At 40.3% G+C, this 17,714-nt stretch overlaps 2 protein-coding genes across 2 annotated transcripts; both read right to left on the bottom strand.

Moving 5' to 3' along the window:
* Nucleotides 1–3,023: 3,023 nt before the first annotated feature.
* Nucleotides 3,024–10,141, bottom strand: dhx58 (DEXH (Asp-Glu-X-His) box polypeptide 58). The gene is made up of 13 exons (XM_088317656.1): nt 9,382–10,141; nt 9,166–9,248; nt 8,904–9,096; nt 7,641–7,845; nt 7,373–7,563; nt 7,109–7,222; nt 6,890–7,022; nt 6,098–6,283; nt 5,022–5,260; nt 4,477–4,788; nt 4,196–4,386; nt 3,639–3,738; nt 3,024–3,484 (listed from the first exon to the last, which is right to left on the bottom strand). The coding sequence occupies exons 3-13, from the start codon at nt 9,084–9,086 to the stop codon at nt 3,305–3,307; spliced, it is 2,034 nt and encodes a 677-aa protein (XP_088173782.1). The 5' UTR covers nt 9,087–9,096; nt 9,166–9,248; nt 9,382–10,141; the 3' UTR covers nt 3,024–3,304.
* A 425-nt stretch (nt 10,142–10,566) lies between these two features.
* Nucleotides 10,567–17,486, bottom strand: kat2a (K(lysine) acetyltransferase 2A). The gene is made up of 17 exons (XM_088316356.1): nt 17,202–17,486; nt 16,820–16,943; nt 16,161–16,306; nt 15,993–16,082; nt 15,527–15,900; nt 14,847–14,953; nt 14,516–14,620; nt 14,313–14,449; nt 13,530–13,738; nt 13,300–13,426; nt 13,013–13,123; nt 12,802–12,945; nt 12,592–12,706; nt 12,482–12,518; nt 12,163–12,226; nt 11,923–12,007; nt 10,567–11,444 (listed from the first exon to the last, which is right to left on the bottom strand). The coding sequence occupies exons 1-17, from the start codon at nt 17,430–17,432 to the stop codon at nt 11,251–11,253; spliced, it is 2,400 nt and encodes a 799-aa protein (XP_088172482.1). The 5' UTR covers nt 17,433–17,486; the 3' UTR covers nt 10,567–11,250.
* Nucleotides 17,487–17,714: the final 228 nt, after the last annotated feature.

The raw sequence follows: 17,714 nt of genomic DNA, 5'->3' as shown, positions 1-17,714 counted from the left end.
AAATAGATTGTATAACTGTGAGACCTTGAGAAGCTAACAAAGGCAAGAGTAGAATAAAAAAAGACTTCATGTACATTAGTTGGCTACTTCAAACTTGTCTTACATATGTGACAAAAAAAGCATTTGAATGGACTTCTGGATTAGAAGACATTCTTATAATAAAATGAGATAAAGATATAATAATGATCATAATGCGGGTAGTTTAGCACAGGTCATTGGTGGGGAAATGAGACTTGTCATGCTCAACGATAAGACATTTATTACATGAGAGACAATAATTACCTCAACCATCTTTTGTGTGCCACTTCCTGTCTCAGCTCCGTGTTACATCAACTTACATTGTCGAATATTAATTAATATTAATATAGAATCTTTATGTTTTACTGTTCCTGTCGACGAGTGAAGGTTACTCGTGCCTCCGGGTAGTGAAAATGTCACAAAGGCCCCGCTTCATTTTCAGACACGTAAATAGACATTTCCCGCCAGAGCAAACCTACTTTCCCTGACTGCGACCCGGCCGCCATGTTGCGCGTACTGCGGCGTGCTCCGTCAACGTCACCCCATGGAGGGCGTTATGGTGCTACCTCACCATCGTTTGGCTGTCAAAAATTGCTGCCATCATCCCACCGTGTACATTTCAACTAAAAAGGCGCACAAGGGAAACATTAGGCTATGTACTTTTAAATCAAGCTAACGTGACATAAATATTTTTCTTCTTTAGTCGCCCACCATGGATTGGAATGGTTGTGTTACGATATTATAACGTAAGGTCACGCCAGGCTCGCTCATTTCCGCAAGTCCTTGCGCTACCCCACTCTCTGCTTCCCTTTCAATTTCCTGTCACTGTGCCAGACAACAGCATGCCGTGGAAAAGGCTTTTGACAGTGCAAACAAAATAAGCATAAATACACACGCCAATATATATAGTTTAATAAATCACTGCTTGTTAGCTTTCATGATGTATTTCTTTTTGAGAAGACAAAGGGAGAAATCCTTGAAAAATGAATACGAATGCGATACAAAATAAAGACACGGAACACAATGCGGTGTTATTGCATTACTAAGAAGGCCAAATAACGAGTCTTAGGTAATTATTTTTGTGCCTGGCGTAAATCCAGCAGTTTGGCTTTAGCCACAGATGCTACTACTCAACTGGCAGCTAAAAGCTCATATACCTTTGATCTGGTTAAGACAGACTTCCTGGTACCAAATTGTCACCCTGCCGGTTGCCTCACTGTAATCTCATTGTGCCCAAATAGCCCATCTTGACGAATACTGGTCTGCCAAATTGGCAAAAAAGCAGTGAGCTGTGCGCTGATACAAAATTAGGGTACACCAGAATGTGTCCCTCGGTGCTGGTGTGCTGTCTCCAAAAAACAGAGGCTATAGACTTAAAATCTTACAGGAAAAGTTAGGCATAACATAAACACAGTGTTAGTGTTAAACAATAACAACGCTTTGCAAAATAATGAGACAGAAAATAGTGTTTTGGTGATGAAAATTAATAGAGCACATTGCAAAATAGTGAGATGAAACATAATATGGTGACCAAGACTTGTAAATGATTAAGTATGTGACGCCAAAAGTGAGACAAAAACACAATAGTGTTAAAAGGTTGAAAATGAACACTGCATAAAAGTGAGACTAGTATAGTAGTGTTGAGAATGAAAAAGAATCAGAATGCAAAATAGTGAGACGAAAGATAAGAGCCGCAGTGTTGAAAACGAATACGAATATTATACTGCATTCTGGAGATATGCATGAAAATTAGTACATGAATGGCATCGCGTACACGCACAGACACACGCACGCGCGCGCGCGCACACTCAGAGGGGCGTCTAATTGCAATCAGCGTTCTCAGCTTGTGCAAAAGGAAATAATCAGCGTTGATTAGACACGCGGAGTCGGATCACAGTCAATCATAGTTTCCGCCTCCTCCCCAACAAGTCAGGCATAGTGCCCAGTTTTTTTCATGTAAAAAAAGAATGTTGCTTTGTATCATTTGCATTTGATGATTTATGATGCCAATGGGATCAATTAGTTGTGCTTTTATTCCACGAGTCTTAATGGTGTTAAATGTGTTCAATGAGCCGGGCTGTGACACACACAAGCACATTATTGATGGAGCAGTGCAATATGAACGTCATATGATTGTGGAGGACGAACACTTTCAAAGTGCGTGTTCATTCATCAAATGTTTTTTTTTATATTACCTTTTAAACTAAACGTTCAAAAAATATATCATTCATGTACATTTTTATGATTATTTTCTTGTTTCGGGTTACTCATTTAAATTTGAATCATTTGAAATGTTATATTGTGTTTTTAGTGTCATAATTGTTTATTATCAATGTATTAATTGTGTACTGTTTGTATATTTCCTAGTATTTTTTTTTATCAATGAATTAAATGTATACCATTTTTATATCTTCTGGTATTTTCATTTATTCCGTAGCCTATTCATTTTGTAGTATTTGGTTGTTCATATATTAGCTTTTAACTATTGAGCATTTTGTTTTATTTTATTTATATTTTTTTCTAGTATTCAAAAGGATTAAAAACATTTTCTATTATTTCTTGTTTATTCTACCTTAGTTTTTATGTATTCTTTATTTCTGGTAATTATTTTTTCTCCTTATTTGTTGTATTCGTTATTTTAGTATATACATTTATCTTGGTATTGATTTCATGTATTTTCAAATATTTGTATTCATTATTCTTATTTATTATAAATTTACATGTGCATTCGTATGGAATGTTTCTATATTCAATTGATATATTTTTCATATTTATTCTATCCATTTAATTTGGGTATTTTATTGTTTATTGAAATAATTTACATTTATTCTAGCTGTACTTTTTTTATTGCTCATCTTAAATTTTATGTACACGAGCGCCACAGCGTGGACAATTCCCGATACAACATTGTCCTCTGGTGGTTATTAAAGGCATCACACTGCGTGCCGCAACGAAAATTAAAGCAGGAAATAGTATTAAAGGTCAACAAGTGTTTGATTTGATAATGCATATCAATGTAATTTAATACTTTCACATTAAAAAAATTCATTAAGAGTAAAAATTATTTCTTAAACTGTTGGGGAGGTTCAAGTGAACAATACAGCACAATGTAGTTTGTCTCTTGTAAACAAGGACATATTAACCCGCTAAAAATTTCATTAAGCGTAAAAATTATCATTTTTTTTAAAAACTGTTGGGGAAGTTCTAGTGAACAATACCGCACAATGTAGTTGGTCGTTTGTAAACAAGCACATATTAACACACAGTTAGCATTAGGGCTAACTTGTTATGAGTCCAGGAGGTGTTCACTGCAGTATTGGCTGAAGTCGAAGTGTTCCACTCTGAACGGGATGTGTTTCCACTTCTTGACCGTGGTCCTGCCTTCTGGTGTCTGCAGGGCAAAGTGCTTGATGGCCACGTTGGGGAGCAGCGCTACCTTGCGGTATTTAACTTCATAGCCGAACTGCTGTAAAGCAATACATCGTGGGATAATGATGGTGTTTTTTTTTTTATTGTGGTGACATGTGCAGTTCAACTGTATGTCTCGACTATATTGCCCACAGGTGGTTAAAGCACACACATTAAACTACTGAAAAGTCAAGCCAAAGGTCTGCTGTTACCTTTTTGCAGTTGCCGTTGTTGCACTTGATGATGCAGCCTGGCTCCCAGTCCTCAAAAGTCTTCTCTAAAAATACTCGGGGCCCCCTGTTGTAGTGACGCCTGAGAGCATGTCATGTCAAACATCACTTTATGCTTTTTCTATGGTTGTCGTCACATTTTCTTTCTTCTGATGGAAAGAAAAGCCCAAGAAAAAGCCAAACACTTTGGTGCACAAGGGGCGCATTTGATATTTAAAAAAGACGTAGATGAGGTAAAATATTTTCTTGCGCATGAAAAATAGATAAAATTGTGTATTTTAATCATAATTTCACATTTTAAAATTGCATCTTAGTAATTACTGAAACGGCAACCAATTGAGCAATTATTTGAAACAATGCATTGGAAAATTTTAAATGCTACTAAAATAATTTTATTGAGTAATATTTGTATATTATTATTTAACCAAAAAAAATACCAATAAATAGGTGAATGAGCAACATGATTATCAATTTCAGAGAAACGCGGTCAAGGCGCATGCTGAGCGGGTCAGGTTACCGAAACTTGAACGTGAGCTGACCTGAATTGTGGGTTGACGTTGACGTAATGCATTTTGTCCAGAAGCTGGATGTCACTGCCTCGCGCCACCGCCGTCAAGCAGTTGGTGCACAGCAGCTGGACGTCGGCAGCAGGGTAGCGACCATTTGTCTCCGCCAAATTTAACTCCGCCACCCGGTCGCAAACCGCCGCCTGCGCCTGGAGCTCCGTGATCTGCCAACAAAACGCGAAGCTGAGCTGAAATGACGTCCCGTTGACCGGCGATCAGCAACGGCTGGCCTCCGGCCCGGCAGGCTCACTCGCCTTTTCTCCGAACTCTTGTGGGCTCATCTGTTGGATCAAGTTGACTGCCTTAGCGATGAGGCCTTCCAGGTAAGTGTTGAGGTGGTCACGACGCTCCTCGCGCCCGCCGCGATGGGCCACCAGGGAGTAGTGGCTGTCCTGAGCACGGGCACGGCCGCTGGCCTGCTGCTGGGCGATCTCGTTGGTCAGCAGGCCGTAGCGCACCACCAGGTTGCACTGTGGGATGTCCAGGCCCTCTTCGGCAACACTGGTGGAAATCAGGAGGTTGACAGAGCCCAGGCGGAAGTTGTGGATGGTTTCGTTTCGATCGTGCTGAGGGAAACGCGACGATTGATATGATTGGGTTAAGGAAAATTACATTGTCATGGACTTTACAAAAACAGACTTTTTGGTGACTAAATTGTCTTTGTTTTCAAAGAATAAATGAAGTCTGCGTTTCATTCATTGAACACTAAATTGTCTCTGATGTTTATGAAAACACGCACGGCAGGTTCATTTCCAATTGTTATTTGTGTACTTTGACTTTTGTCAGTTAGCAAGCACACCTGGGTCATGCCGACGCTGCCTGTTATGATGGCGGGCTTGATGCCGGCTAAGCGCATTTTGCGGTTGGCGAGCACCCATTGGTGCAGGCAGTAGGTGCTCTTGCGGGTCTTGCTGAAGAGGATTCCTCTGGACTCCGCGTTGGGAGAGAAGTGCCTCAGCAGGGTCGTCTCCAGCTGCTCCATCTTGGGGTTTGTGAAACGCATGTCGAGCGCCAACCTCTTCAGCTTGGCTTGGTTATCTGCAAGTGAGGGACAGGTGACCGATTTTGGATTCCCACTGAATTCTGGTTGCATCTTGGTCAAGCTAGCCAAAAGTGGTCAAACTAGATTCAGCATCAGTACAAAAATGACAATCTGACCTGAAATATAATGGGAATTTTTCATTTCAAATTTTAATTGCAATTTGGATCAAATCTGACTTCAGCTTTACTACAACAAATTCCAACCTTATTTGATGAGCAGACAATTTAAAGTTTTGATTAATTGGATAAAATCTGGATTCTGAATTACTCGGGATTAAATATTGATTCAGATTTAGTGCAACAAATTGAAATCTGATCTAATGAACTAATTAGTTATAAATGACAGAATGTTAAATAAGATATTCCATTTTAAATTTTAATTGATGTAGAATCCGGATCAAATCTGGATCAGCATTGGGACAACACACCTGACATTTGCATTGTATTCTGAGTACATTTGAGTTCTAAATATTTGAACCATTTAAATTTAGTCTCAAATTTTAAATGTGACATTTGAATTAAATATGTAATCTGGATCAAATCTGGATTCAGCACTACGATAAATTTGTCATTTAAAACCGATCTGATAACATGTAAGATCGAAACATCTGATCATGTTCAATTTAATCTCTCATGTGAAATGTGTTATTTGGGACAACACGTGCAATCTGGATCAATCAGGTGCAATTTAACCTTAATTCTAAAATTCACTTTTTTATTTTTTTATTTATTTTTTTAAATTTGGTTTATTTTCAGATTCCAGATCATCTCAGTTGTCTGTGGAGAACGTACACAGGTGACCGATTTTGGATTACCAGACAAATAGGTGCCCACCTCGGAAAAGATTCACCAGAAAGTGGTCAATGTCGTCGATGACGGTGATCTCTCTGCTCCTGTAAAAGTCTTCCAGAGAACTCAGCGCGTCCTCCATCAGGAGCGTGTCGTTGATTAGCAGCGCGTCATTGTACTCCCGTAGATGGATGGCACATTGTTGCAGTCGCCTGTTGTACTCCTTCACACCTGCATGAGCACAATCCGGCGTTCACATCATTTTAATGTGCAATCGGAATAAAATCTGGATTCAAAATGTGTACAAGAAATTGGAAAATGACATTTTCTTGAAGTTAGAAATGTCTGAACATGTTAAATAACATTTTTAAGGTACGTTTGAATTTATGTGCAATTTGAATCAAATCTGGATTTGATCGTGTTTTTATAGAGTATAATTGAATTTCTAGATCACCATCAATGTTAAAATTCAGACTGAAATTGATTCATTTTTTTTCTAACTACTACAATTTGTATATAGTTGTAAACATGTTTACATTTTTTCAAACAGATTCAAAGTTGATTCATTTTGGGTAAATTAGTAATTTGGATCAAATCGGGATTCAAACTAGTTCAATGTTAGTTTCAAATAATTCAAATTCAAAAGAGTTCAGAGTTTAACCAGAATGAAGAAAAGTTTTAGACACACACATTTGACATTTAAAAAAGCATTAGTTTGGGAATCCATACTAGAAGCGAATCCGAATCAGGTTTTATAAAAATCCTAACGTTCTGCATTAACCGATCCCATTCGAGGAATAAACAACGATAATATATCAATGAAATGTGACACGAGACCTCTCTTCTGCAGTGCGACCATGTCGCTCTCGTAATCCTGCGTGCCAAACGCTCTGAGGTTGAAGTCCTCGGGAGGATTCATGAAGCGGTGGATAAGGTGCATCATGTGCTGCACGTGGTCACCAAATGGATCCTAACACAAGCGCAGTTCGATCACATTGATATTTTCAATCCAGACAAAATGGCGGTGCGCGGGTGTGGGGTGGCGTTTGCTCTTACTTCCTGTCTTTTCTCCACAATATCAAAGGTTTTCACGGGTCTGGGTACTTTCATGTTGAGCTCGTCAAGGCAATTTTTGGTGGATACGATGGCACAGTCCATGTTGGCACAGATCTTACACATGCATTTGATTTCAAAGTTAATTTGATTACATATATTTACAATTCTTGCACTATATAATAAATAAATAATAATAAATTAATAAATAATTTAAATTAAAATAATAAACTAATACATTAATATTTATGGTATGATGATTTGTACCCATAGTACATGCTGTACGGCTTTGTCCAGACTTTTGGCTCCTCCCGATCCAGGCGACGCAGTGAGGCCAAGGACCTGCGGCAGCCGACCGTCACCCCTCATCTTCTTCTCCAGGTAGAGCCTCATGATCTTGTTGTACACCGTCTCCTTGTGTGTGTGATGACACTCGTCCACCACCAGCAGGGTGACATCTGCAACCACGTTACCGCGATATGACCCACTGTCACCGTAGCATAACGCAAACCCAAATCGGATCTGTCCGACCCACCGGAAAGGTCCACGTGCTTGGCTTCTTCATCGGTGTCAAGGGCGTTCAGGAAGATCTGCGCCGTGCACACGAGGACGTCGGAGTCGCGCAGCACCATGCCCAGGAGGTCCTTTTCATTGCTGTCGCTGCTCACCGCCGTCACGGTGTAGTGGTGCTCTAGGGCGGGAAGGAACTCCTTGCTGTAGTGCTGCTCCACCAAGTGGACCTAGATGTCAACAAAGAGTCAATACAACACTGCTAACCAGAATGGGCGAAAAAAAGAAAATGTAAATGTAAATGTAGTTACATTTTTAAATAATTACAAAAAAAAATAACATCCCTCATTAATTGTGATTAATCATATCTATTTTTGAAAGCTTGTAATAGATATTTAAAATTTAATTCAAAGACTGTTATACTAGCTTATTTGGTCCTTGAATATGATCTAAACTGTGTCATAAAGACAAACGATTCTCAAAACCTAGACTGTACATTTAGTTCAGTGTTCGTTTTCAAGGCCCAGTGGTAAAGATGTACAGCTAATATGGGACAGTATTTGGCTTGGAAGTGTGCAAAATATTTTTTGCAGTAACTAAAAGTGACTTAACTGAGTGAAAATATTTAACTACATCGAACATTTCAAAATGAATCTCTTTGAAGAAAATAAAACTGACTTAACTGAGTTGAAATATTTAACTGCATAAAACATTTAAAAATTAATCTCTAACTGCATCGAACATTTCAAAATGAATCTCTTTGAAGAAAATAAAACTGACTTAACTGAGTTGAAATATTTAACTGCATAAAACATTTAAAAATTCATCTCTTTGAAGTAAATAAAATTCACTTAACTGAGTTAAAATATTTAACTGCATTAAACATTTAAAAATTTATCTCTAACTGCATCGAGCATTTCAAAATGAATCTCTTTGAAGAAAATAAAACTGACTTAACTGAGTTGAAATATGTAACTGCATAAAACATTTAAAAATTCATCTCTAACTGCATCGAGCATTTCAAAATGAATCTCTTTGAAGAAAATAAAACTGACTTAACTGAGTTGAAATATTTAACTGCATAAAACATATAAAAATTAATCTCTTTGAAGTAAATAAAATTCACTTAACTGAGTTAAAATATTTAACTGCATTAAACATTTCAAAATTAATCTCCATAGTTAACAACTTCCATTTCGACAGGCAAATATATATATATATATATATATATAGGATATGTCCCGATGATAGCTGTGATGTTTATTATCGAATATTATTATTGCATTACCGTATTGACTAGGACCACCACTTTGGCCGCGGTCGTCCTCTCACTCTCCAAGTGCTTGCGGGTCACGTAGACTGCGGCTCGCGTCTTCCCCGCTCCCGTGGGCAGCCACACGATGATGTTTTCACCCCGCAGAGCTCTCTGGATCACCTCCTCCTGGTACCCGTATAGGACCACATCTGACATCTCGGCAAGTCTGGGACACGGGAAGAAAAGCAGGTTTATTTCAACTCGTGGTCAAAAGACGCGAATGTCAAGTACCAACCTGTCCAGTGGGTTGACTACGTCCAGAGAGATCGGAACTTGAATCCGTGGATCCAATTCCTGGTTACGCTGCGATCAGCTGAGCTGAAGGAAAACGAAAGCGGAGAAAAAAGTCAATCATTAGTATGGAGTGCGGCTCGGCAGAAATGAAAGCAGTTCATCTCGTAATTACATAGTTATAATACAGTTATGATTACAAAATTTAAAGTCACAGTACCTGCCGTGGAAGACACCGTTTATTCAAGTGGCTTTGTGGCTTGATAGTATGACCAAGAAGAGTGCTGCAGCCGCATTATATAGACGCCTTCGGGACACGTGGGTACAGCGTCATTCGAAGTAAAAAAAAAAAAAATGACTGAGAAGTATGAAGTTGACAAGTCGCAGTCTGCGTGTCCGCAGCCGCATTCTCAAGCTCCTCCTCGCGTCGGGAAAGTGAAACTCAGAAAGTGAAGACGTGACGACATGAAACCGCAAATTTTGTGATGAATCAGTCAGATTGAATTACATATCTCAGAAGGCACTTCACATTACAATCTATAAACTTTAATACATTTGTTCCATAACATACTTCAAAGCGTAAACCAGGAGAGGGAGGGGCTGAAGCATGAAACAGGAAGTCGCCCGTATTCTGATTTTCGAGGTAATTCAATAATTCAGTTTTCAATTCGAATGTTCAGTTTTCAATTCAAATATTCAAGTTAAGCAATTCACATTCAAATCGATAATATTCAGATTCAGTTTCAAGTCGCACAAATATTAGCCCATAGAGGTGCCTCTAGGATGAGCAATGCATTCCAGATACATAGATATAGATCTCGTCGGCCAACCAGCCCCTTCGTTTTGAAGGCCGTAGACTGCGTCATTAGTTTTGCCACCCCCCCCCCCATCCTCAAACGTGTTACGTCGATTGTGCTTTTGCAGAACCGAAACAGACCACTGGGGGGCGCCAAGAGTCAGCTACTTGCAAGGCTGGTTGCTCATTTGTTCACCGCACATTTCTCTGACGTAACTTATATTTTATGTATATATCTTATATTCCGTGCAATGGCGGCTATGGAATATGAATTGCTTAACTTGAATATTCGAATTGAAAACCGAATTACTGAATTGAAAACTGAATTATTGAATTACATAAATTGTAGATAGGAAAATTCAGATTCAAATTAATAAATATCCATCACTGAAGTGAAGGAATGGATTATTGTTTGAAAGTGCTGCGGCTTAAAAAAAAACTAGACTTAAAAGTAGAGTTTGGAGCAAATGCAAATGTAAAAAAAGCACTCAAAGCACTCACATTTAAGCGATACAGCACTCAGATCCATTTAAAAATCATTGGCTAACTTAAAATCCAAGATTGCGATAACTGATTTCAGTTGTCAACAGATGGCACTATCCGCTGAAATGGCTTAACCACAAAAAAACTTTATTGTCTTGAACAGTACGACAGTGACAATAAGTGGCATTTGAACCATCACGTCATGGAAACGTAATGCTTGGTGGTTCAAGTCAAAAACAACCATGATTTTTTTCTTTTGTTTTACTGAATGTTTGTGAAGGCAGCAAATTCTGGTGTAGCACCCAATTAATGCACTTTTTAAGCAAATATTTTAAGATCGAGGCACAATAAATGTCTTTTTTTTTTACCTCTGTTCTACATAACCACATTTTTAGCACAAAGTCGCTAAAAAATACCAGCAAAACTTCATTTTTTTGTGACAGTGATGGTGACAAATGAGAGCTAAAACGTTTATTGGAACATGTGCTGACTTTCTAGCACAAACTCCATTTTGTGCTATTTTTTTCTTTTTAAATATATTTGTATATACAAAAATAAGCAACAAAAGGAAAGCAAAAAGCGCAGTAGGAGCTTCAAGTGTGTCAGTAACCGAAGGCAACGTGGCTTTCAAGTCCCCGAGGTCCAGTTTTTGGCGACGCAATAAGTGGAATGACGTTTAAATCTTATAAATAAAAGTTTGTTTCAGGTGTAGAACTTTGGTACTGCATTGTGTCGCGTTTGAGTCCTGCGCAAAAAAAAAAAAAGCTAAACAAAAACGAGCAACAACAACAACAAAAAAGGGTTTGATGTTCATTTTTCAATGAGGCCACCGTCTTTGAGCTTGAAGTAGAAGAACTTTTCAAGTGTGTTGGCCGACTTGCAATACTCGCTGTCAGGTGGGTTGTACTCGCGGCAGTTGGTGATGATACGCTGCAGGTCGGCGATGAACAGCTTCCTTGTCACGTAGTAGCGATTCTTCAGGCGCTCCGTCATGGTCTTCAGGTCTACGGACAGGTGAGAACAACTCAATTCGCTTTCCAATAAGCGGCAGGTTGGAAGTTAATGCACAAACCTTTAGATAAATAAAAATAAACAAAAATAAAAAGGAGGGGGCTTCAACCTGCTTAATTAATTCTTTATCCTCTGCGTGAAACAGCTGGTACCATTTCAGCTTATTAATTCACTGAGCGCTGTTTGTCTGTCTGTATGACTGTATTATACTACCCCCTAGTGGCCAAGATGGGCACATCACAAAGAGCAGCACAATTAATTAAATTGAAGCATTAAGTTATCATGCAAAAACGGTAAATTTTTTACATTCTATTGAAATATTATGATAGATTTGTCGATACCCTTATCGCCCTGAGTAATACGATTTATTAAAGCGTCCAAGGAAAAGACTGAAAAATGTTTTAACATGAAATATTTTTCATATATAGCATATCATCGGTATCTATATATATGGAATGAGTGTCAGCATACCGATGGGAAAGCGGATGATCTCGTAGTAATCGGGCGCTTCGGACTTCTTGACAGGCTCCATGAACGGCCAAGCATCAGGGTGAGTCTGCAAAAACATCCAAGCACACGCATGACAAATTATTAAGGCTACAAAGTGAAGTCTACGATCAATGATGACAAACTAAAAATGTTTGCTTTGAGACAATACACCAAAAGCTTTTTGACAATCTAAACATGCTGCTACAAGGATGTGTCTGTTACCTTTATTTGGGCCAGTAGGTTCTTGAGCATGTTGTACAACACATCAGGATCCTTCACTTCTTTCCTGTAAAACACAACACCTTACTGTTAGCACCAATATCGGAGCAAATGAGAAAATCTCTACTTTAAATGATCGGATTTAACAACATTAAAAAAGAGTTACAGGACATCGTGTTGATCAAACCTGTTACTGTTATATCATATATTTATATGATACATAAATTAAATTCAGTGAATCCAATTTGAGCTTTTCTAGCATCTGACAATTGTTCATTACAACCACAAAAAAACCAAACACATTAAAAGTGAGATTGCTTACACTTTCTCCTTGGCGCTTGGCTTCCATCCGGTTTCTCCTAGAGGACGAAGAAAATAACATGAGCGCACTTAGGTTTGTATAGTTGTTATTGTATCGAGACACAAACTCACGTATTCCGGGAATACTCTCCACAGGGATCTGTCGCACGCCCTCCTTGAAGCAGGTGAGCCCCGGGTAGACCTTCCTGATCTGACTCTGCTTCCTCTCGATCAGTTTCTTGATGATCTGACAAGGAGTTAAAGGAGCTATCAAGCTATTTGGTCACAAATTTTGTCTCACGACTACAAAAGGGACGGACGACGTCTAATTGGACAGCTGACCTCTTTCTGCCTCTTAATGATGTGCGACAGCTCCGTGTAGGGAATCCTGGGGTTCAACTCGCACTCCATCAGCGTGGCTCCTTCGTAGTCTTTAATGTAGCCCAGGTAGCGACTCTTGGGCACTTTGATGTCTTTGGAGAAGCCCTGCCAGAAGGAAGAAAGAAGTCTAATTTGACGGGAAAATGGCTCCAAAGTAGAGTCGGGAGCTCACCTGCTTTTTGAAGTAGCCGATGGCGTATTCGTCAGCGTAGGTGAGGAAGTAGAGGATGTTGTGTTTGATGTGATACTCCTTCAGGTGGTTCATCAAGTGCGTGCCATAGCCCTGACAGAGGGAAAAGACCGAGTATAGATGAGATTTTGGTTTGAGTCTAACCCTTCCAAATATTTTGTAGAATATAGAGACAGGGATCCAAGATGAAATTGACGTGTATATTCAGTTTTGTAAAGAAAATGTTTGACTTGACTTCCCCTTTGCAATAATAAAGTCGTTTGGCATACCTTGACCTGCTCGTTGGAGGTGACGGCGCAGAAGACAATCTCTGTGAAGCCCTGAGTGGGAAACATCCTAAAACAGATGCCCCCAATGACACGGCCATCTTTGATGAGGGCTAGAGTCTTGTGCTTACTGTTCGTTGGAAAGAGTGAGAGAGGGAAAAAAAAACAAAAAAACATAAGCAATATCAGAAATGGGCTTGCCTGCGTGCGTTTACGAGGTGGAGAGCTCTTACGGGTCAAAGACGAGGCGCGTGATGTACTCTTTGGGCATGCGAGGTAACTGGTGCGAGAAGACGTTCTGCAGGCCCACCAGCCACATCAGGATCTTCTTGTTGGACTTTTGAGACAGCGAGTTGCCGATCACGTGGAACTCGATGATGCCGCGACGCTCCTCCAGACGAGCTGTCTCATCGCGGGCCGCGTTGGGCGTCAGCAGGTTGGTCTGATAAAAATAATAATGAAAACAAAAACAGAACATTAGGGGAATGGCTTTATAATAATGTTTCATGAATACCGTTTGGGAGAAAACACTTACTTCGAGTCATAAAATGAAAAGACGTCTTTAAATAAAGCTGTATTTTTGGAGAAATTTAATTTCTAGTATAATGAGAGTGCAAAATGTTATTGTTCAGGAAATAAGTTGCAATGTTAAGGGATTTACATCATACTCTTAGAGATAAAATCTTAATAATAGTAAATATTAAATCATATTACTACAATAAAAATATATGTAAAAAATTTTTTATTTTTGAGAACTACTCATAAGATTATGAGAATAAAGTTGTGATAGTCCTTTTTTAAGATAAATAAAGAAGAAAAAAAGATAAAGGAAGAAATAAATCTACTATTAACAGAGTAATGTCAGACATATGATATGTGAATGGAAAAACATTTACGGAAGAAATATGACAAGAAAATAAAAGTTAATATACTACGCAAATTTATTTTGTAGTTAAATGTCATTTTTCTAAAATAAAATAAAATGACATTCTCTAACTTGGCATCACGCGACTGACCTCGGGCCCCAACATGGCGGCGGGGTCTGTGATGGTCATCATGACCTCGTTGACGAGCTCCATGGGAATATCGCCCATCACGCGGATGCGCTTTGCGTCCTCCAGCGTCAGCGCCTCGGGGAGTTTACGCTTCTCGCCTGAAAAGGGAGAACCATGTAAGAATGACAACGAGCGGCCGCATCAAACGCATAAATGATGCCAACCTGGAATTGGCTCGGAACCTGACGCGTCCAGAACGCCCAGAGACGAACCCGCGCTCAGAGCCTTGGAGAGGGCGGACGAGCCCGACACAGCTGCTGGACTGATCACTGAGAACACAACGAAACTGACATTCGTTACGTGGCACATAATATGCACTACAATAATCTTATTTTGTTCTTCTTGTATTGATGCCTTTTAGATTCCTTCTAATTCCTCCTTGATGCTGCTCTTTGTATTTTTACTGTCTCGATTGCTTCTTGATGAATAATATCAGCGAGTGTGTGTAAATATTGCTGCTGTGACAATTTAAAAAGAATCTATCAAAACTCTCACCCGTCTGATGTCCCAGCTGCGCCCCATCGGCGGCAGGCACGGTAAAGTCGGCCTCCCAGATGGGGGAATTTTCCCCGTAGATTTCCTCCTCCAGCATAGACAGAAACCTGTCGACAACATGAATTGTAATGAGAGAATGCAACATCCTCAGAAAAAATGCACGAGAACTCTCGAGAGCTAATGCAAAACTGAAAAGCCGAGGAATTCATTGAATTGTTGAACTGTAGAATGCAAGACTTGAGGTTGGGATGAGAAATGTGGAAGGATATGAATATATAAAATATATCTTAATTTGGGGAATTTTATTGTGAAAATGTGGGAATTTGGGGAATGCGATGAATAGTTCCACATGTGTCCTGAATGAGTGGAAAGGTTGAAATTGTTTGAATTGGTCAAGAAATACTGAAGTAAAAAAACTTGTCAGGGAAAATGTGAGAACACATAAAAAAAAAAAAAAAAGCAAGAATTTCAATGGGAATTATTTCCACGGAAAATATGGAATTGCAGGAAAAGTAGAAATGTTGGGACTGTTGAAAATAGTTCAGAAGACATCCTGAATGGGGTGAATATCTTCGAGTTGAAAAAGTTTAATTCAGTGGTGAAACATGTAAAATAAAAAAATATATAAAAAAAATGGAGTGACAACACTAGTTCTCACTTGAGTGTTACGTGAGAGCTACCTGGGGAAGTGCGTCAGGATGAGCGTGCGCTTCTCAGGCAGCAGCTTGTCCTTTTCCACACGGAACTTCTCCAAGAGCTGGCGCCGCGTTACGGTGAAGATGGACTTGAGTAGGCTGCGCCCGAAGACGTGCGTGGTCTCGTAACGGGGCAGGCTGTCGTTGCTCTGCGGCACGTGGCAGTAGCACAGCCAGCGCGTGTAGTCCACCTTGTAGGCCGTGCCGTCGTCCTTCTGCGTGCGCTGCCGGTATTGCGTGGGCGTCTCCAGCTTCCAGTAGTTGAGGCACAGCAGGAACATCTTGGACAGCTCGAACATGGTCTGGCGCTCCTTGGGTGCAAGGTGACTGAATTTGTACTGCACAAAGTTCAACACACCCTTTGGAGAGGAACACAGGCAATAATAAAGTGGAATAAGTGGTCAAATTAAGCAAACATAGTCAATGTTATTGTCAGTTATTTGACATTCACCTGCTCAATGTTGGGTTTCTCAAAGGGCGGACTGCCAAGTGATCCTTCCACCACTGGCTGGCTCATCTGCAGAATGCATTTCCTCAGCAGCTACCAAAGAAAAAGACGTTACTACACACTGGTCTGATCTTGATTTTCTGTCGATATAGTTTTAATGCGCGTGTTCACCTTGAATAGGTAGAAGTAGACCTGCTTGGTGTCTGTGTCCTCCTCCTTATGCACAGACATGAACAGGTTCTCTACATCCACCACCATTCCCAGCAGCCTGTTGATCTCATCCTCTGACACGTTCTCCAAGTGGGACACGTGATCGGCTGCAAGACGCAAAAATATTGAGGTGTTGGGATGAAGGCCAAAAATAACTGCAATAAAGCGTGGTACATTCAAGTTAAAGGGAACATAAAGAGAGCACTCTGCCCGACTGCGACATTATACGAGGATGTCCCAAACGATACACTTCCTTTTTTCTATTTCATTTCTGGTATCATTCGGACAAACATGAGGCCACTTGGTTTGTCAAGAACAGATCTTGTTTTGAGGAACTTGCCATGGATAGCATAAAAGGTACTACACATTGGAGCAGCCATAAAGTGTCTCAAACTGGTAGCTGAACAGCAGTTGAGGACAGAAACACTTCTTGCCAGCTGGTAATTTTACAATGCTGCTCTGATGTCAGCTGCCCAGCCAAAGACAAGGGAATAAAGTTCCAAAACACTGCAAAGCCTTAGCTTGAAACAAAATGGGAAAATAACTACCGGTAAGTGTCTAGTGACTTTTGGGACACCATGCATAGAGGATGCTGCTTTCCTGAGTGGGTGGGTGAGTACCTAGGGCATGTCCACAACTGCGGCACGGCTCGCTCAGGCTGGCGGCATGTTGCTGCAGGTCTACACGGGGAGCCGTGGGGGGGTTTGGGTTCTTCCATCCGTTGCATTTGCACGTGTCACTGGCCTGAACACGAACAGCATTTGCAATGAATGAACACTCACTAGAGTACATCTACTTTATTGGTCACCATGAAGCAAAACTAACATTTATTTTTCTATAAATGAATGAGTGAAGCTAGCCAGGTAGCTAGCTACATGGGGAAATTTACCATTAGCTCCTGTAGCTGCGTGTTTATGGATAGTAAATAAATAAGTAAAATAATTCTAGTGGAGTGCTTTGTTTTGAACTTTAGCCAGCCGAGCTAACTGGCGAGCTAACTACCTTGCAGGCGGAGAAAACGCCAAGTTTCTCGAGCTTCTTCGCCCGTGGAAAGGCTCGAACTTGGGCTTTCTTCTGACTGGCGCGTTGCTGCTGACTCAGCCCAGGCCTGGCCGGGTCGCTGTTACCCGAACCGGAGCCGGTTGCGACGGTGGCACCGGACCCAGTCGACCCTGCAGCCGACTGGGCATGGAGAAGCCGGGGTTGCAGGCCCTGCACCGCCGGGTCCGACATTTCAAACGTCTTCTTCTTCTACTTCTTGGGTTGCCGGTGAGCTCATGTGTTGCGTTTGGGTTCGACTGGGAAAATTGCTCAAATGAAGGCATTATTCTCTAGGGTTTTGGATTCATTTATTTTTGTTGTTGTTTTGATTCAAAATACAGCCGTCAAGACGAATAAATAAACTTTAAAGCAATTGGTTACTGATGTATACTCGCATTTTTTTCACGTTGACGAAAAAAGTCATTTAAACGGATTTAGCTTTGGATACGTCCGTCAAACGCTATTTTCTATACA

Source organism: Idiotropiscis lumnitzeri, chromosome 15, assembly GCF_059441095.1.
Source record: "Idiotropiscis lumnitzeri isolate Australia: NSW breed Sydney's pygmy pipehorse chromosome 15, RoL_Ilum_1.0, whole genome shotgun sequence".
NCBI lineage: Eukaryota > Metazoa > Chordata > Actinopteri > Syngnathiformes > Syngnathidae > Idiotropiscis > Idiotropiscis lumnitzeri.
Note: the sequence above shows the minus strand (reverse complement) of the source record. Positions and strands in the feature narration are given on the sequence as shown.

Excerpts from the sequence above, each read along its gene's own strand:
- dhx58 (XM_088317656.1), bottom strand. The coding sequence starts at position 9,086 with ATGTCAGATGTGGTCCTATACGGGTACCAGGAGGAGGTGATCCAGAGA. Across the intron at positions 7,846-8,903 it reads TGGTGGTCCTAGTCAATACG|GTCCACTTGGTGGAGCAGCA; the intron begins GTAATGCAATAA and ends GTTGACATCTAG. Across the intron at positions 5,261-6,097 it reads TCTGGTGAATCTTTTCCGAG|ATAACCAAGCCAAGCTGAAG; the intron begins GTGGGCACCTAT and ends CCTCACTTGCAG.
- kat2a (XM_088316356.1), bottom strand. The coding sequence starts at position 17,432 with ATGTCGGACCCGGCGGTGCAGGGCCTGCAACCCCGGCTTCTCCATGCC. Across the intron at positions 13,124-13,299 it reads CCTCCAACGAGCAGGTCAAG|GGCTATGGCACGCACTTGAT; the intron begins GTATGCCAAACG and ends TCCCTCTGTCAG. Across the intron at positions 12,008-12,162 it reads ACCTACTGGCCCAAATAAAG|ACTCACCCTGATGCTTGGCC; the intron begins GTAACAGACACA and ends ATGTTTTTGCAG.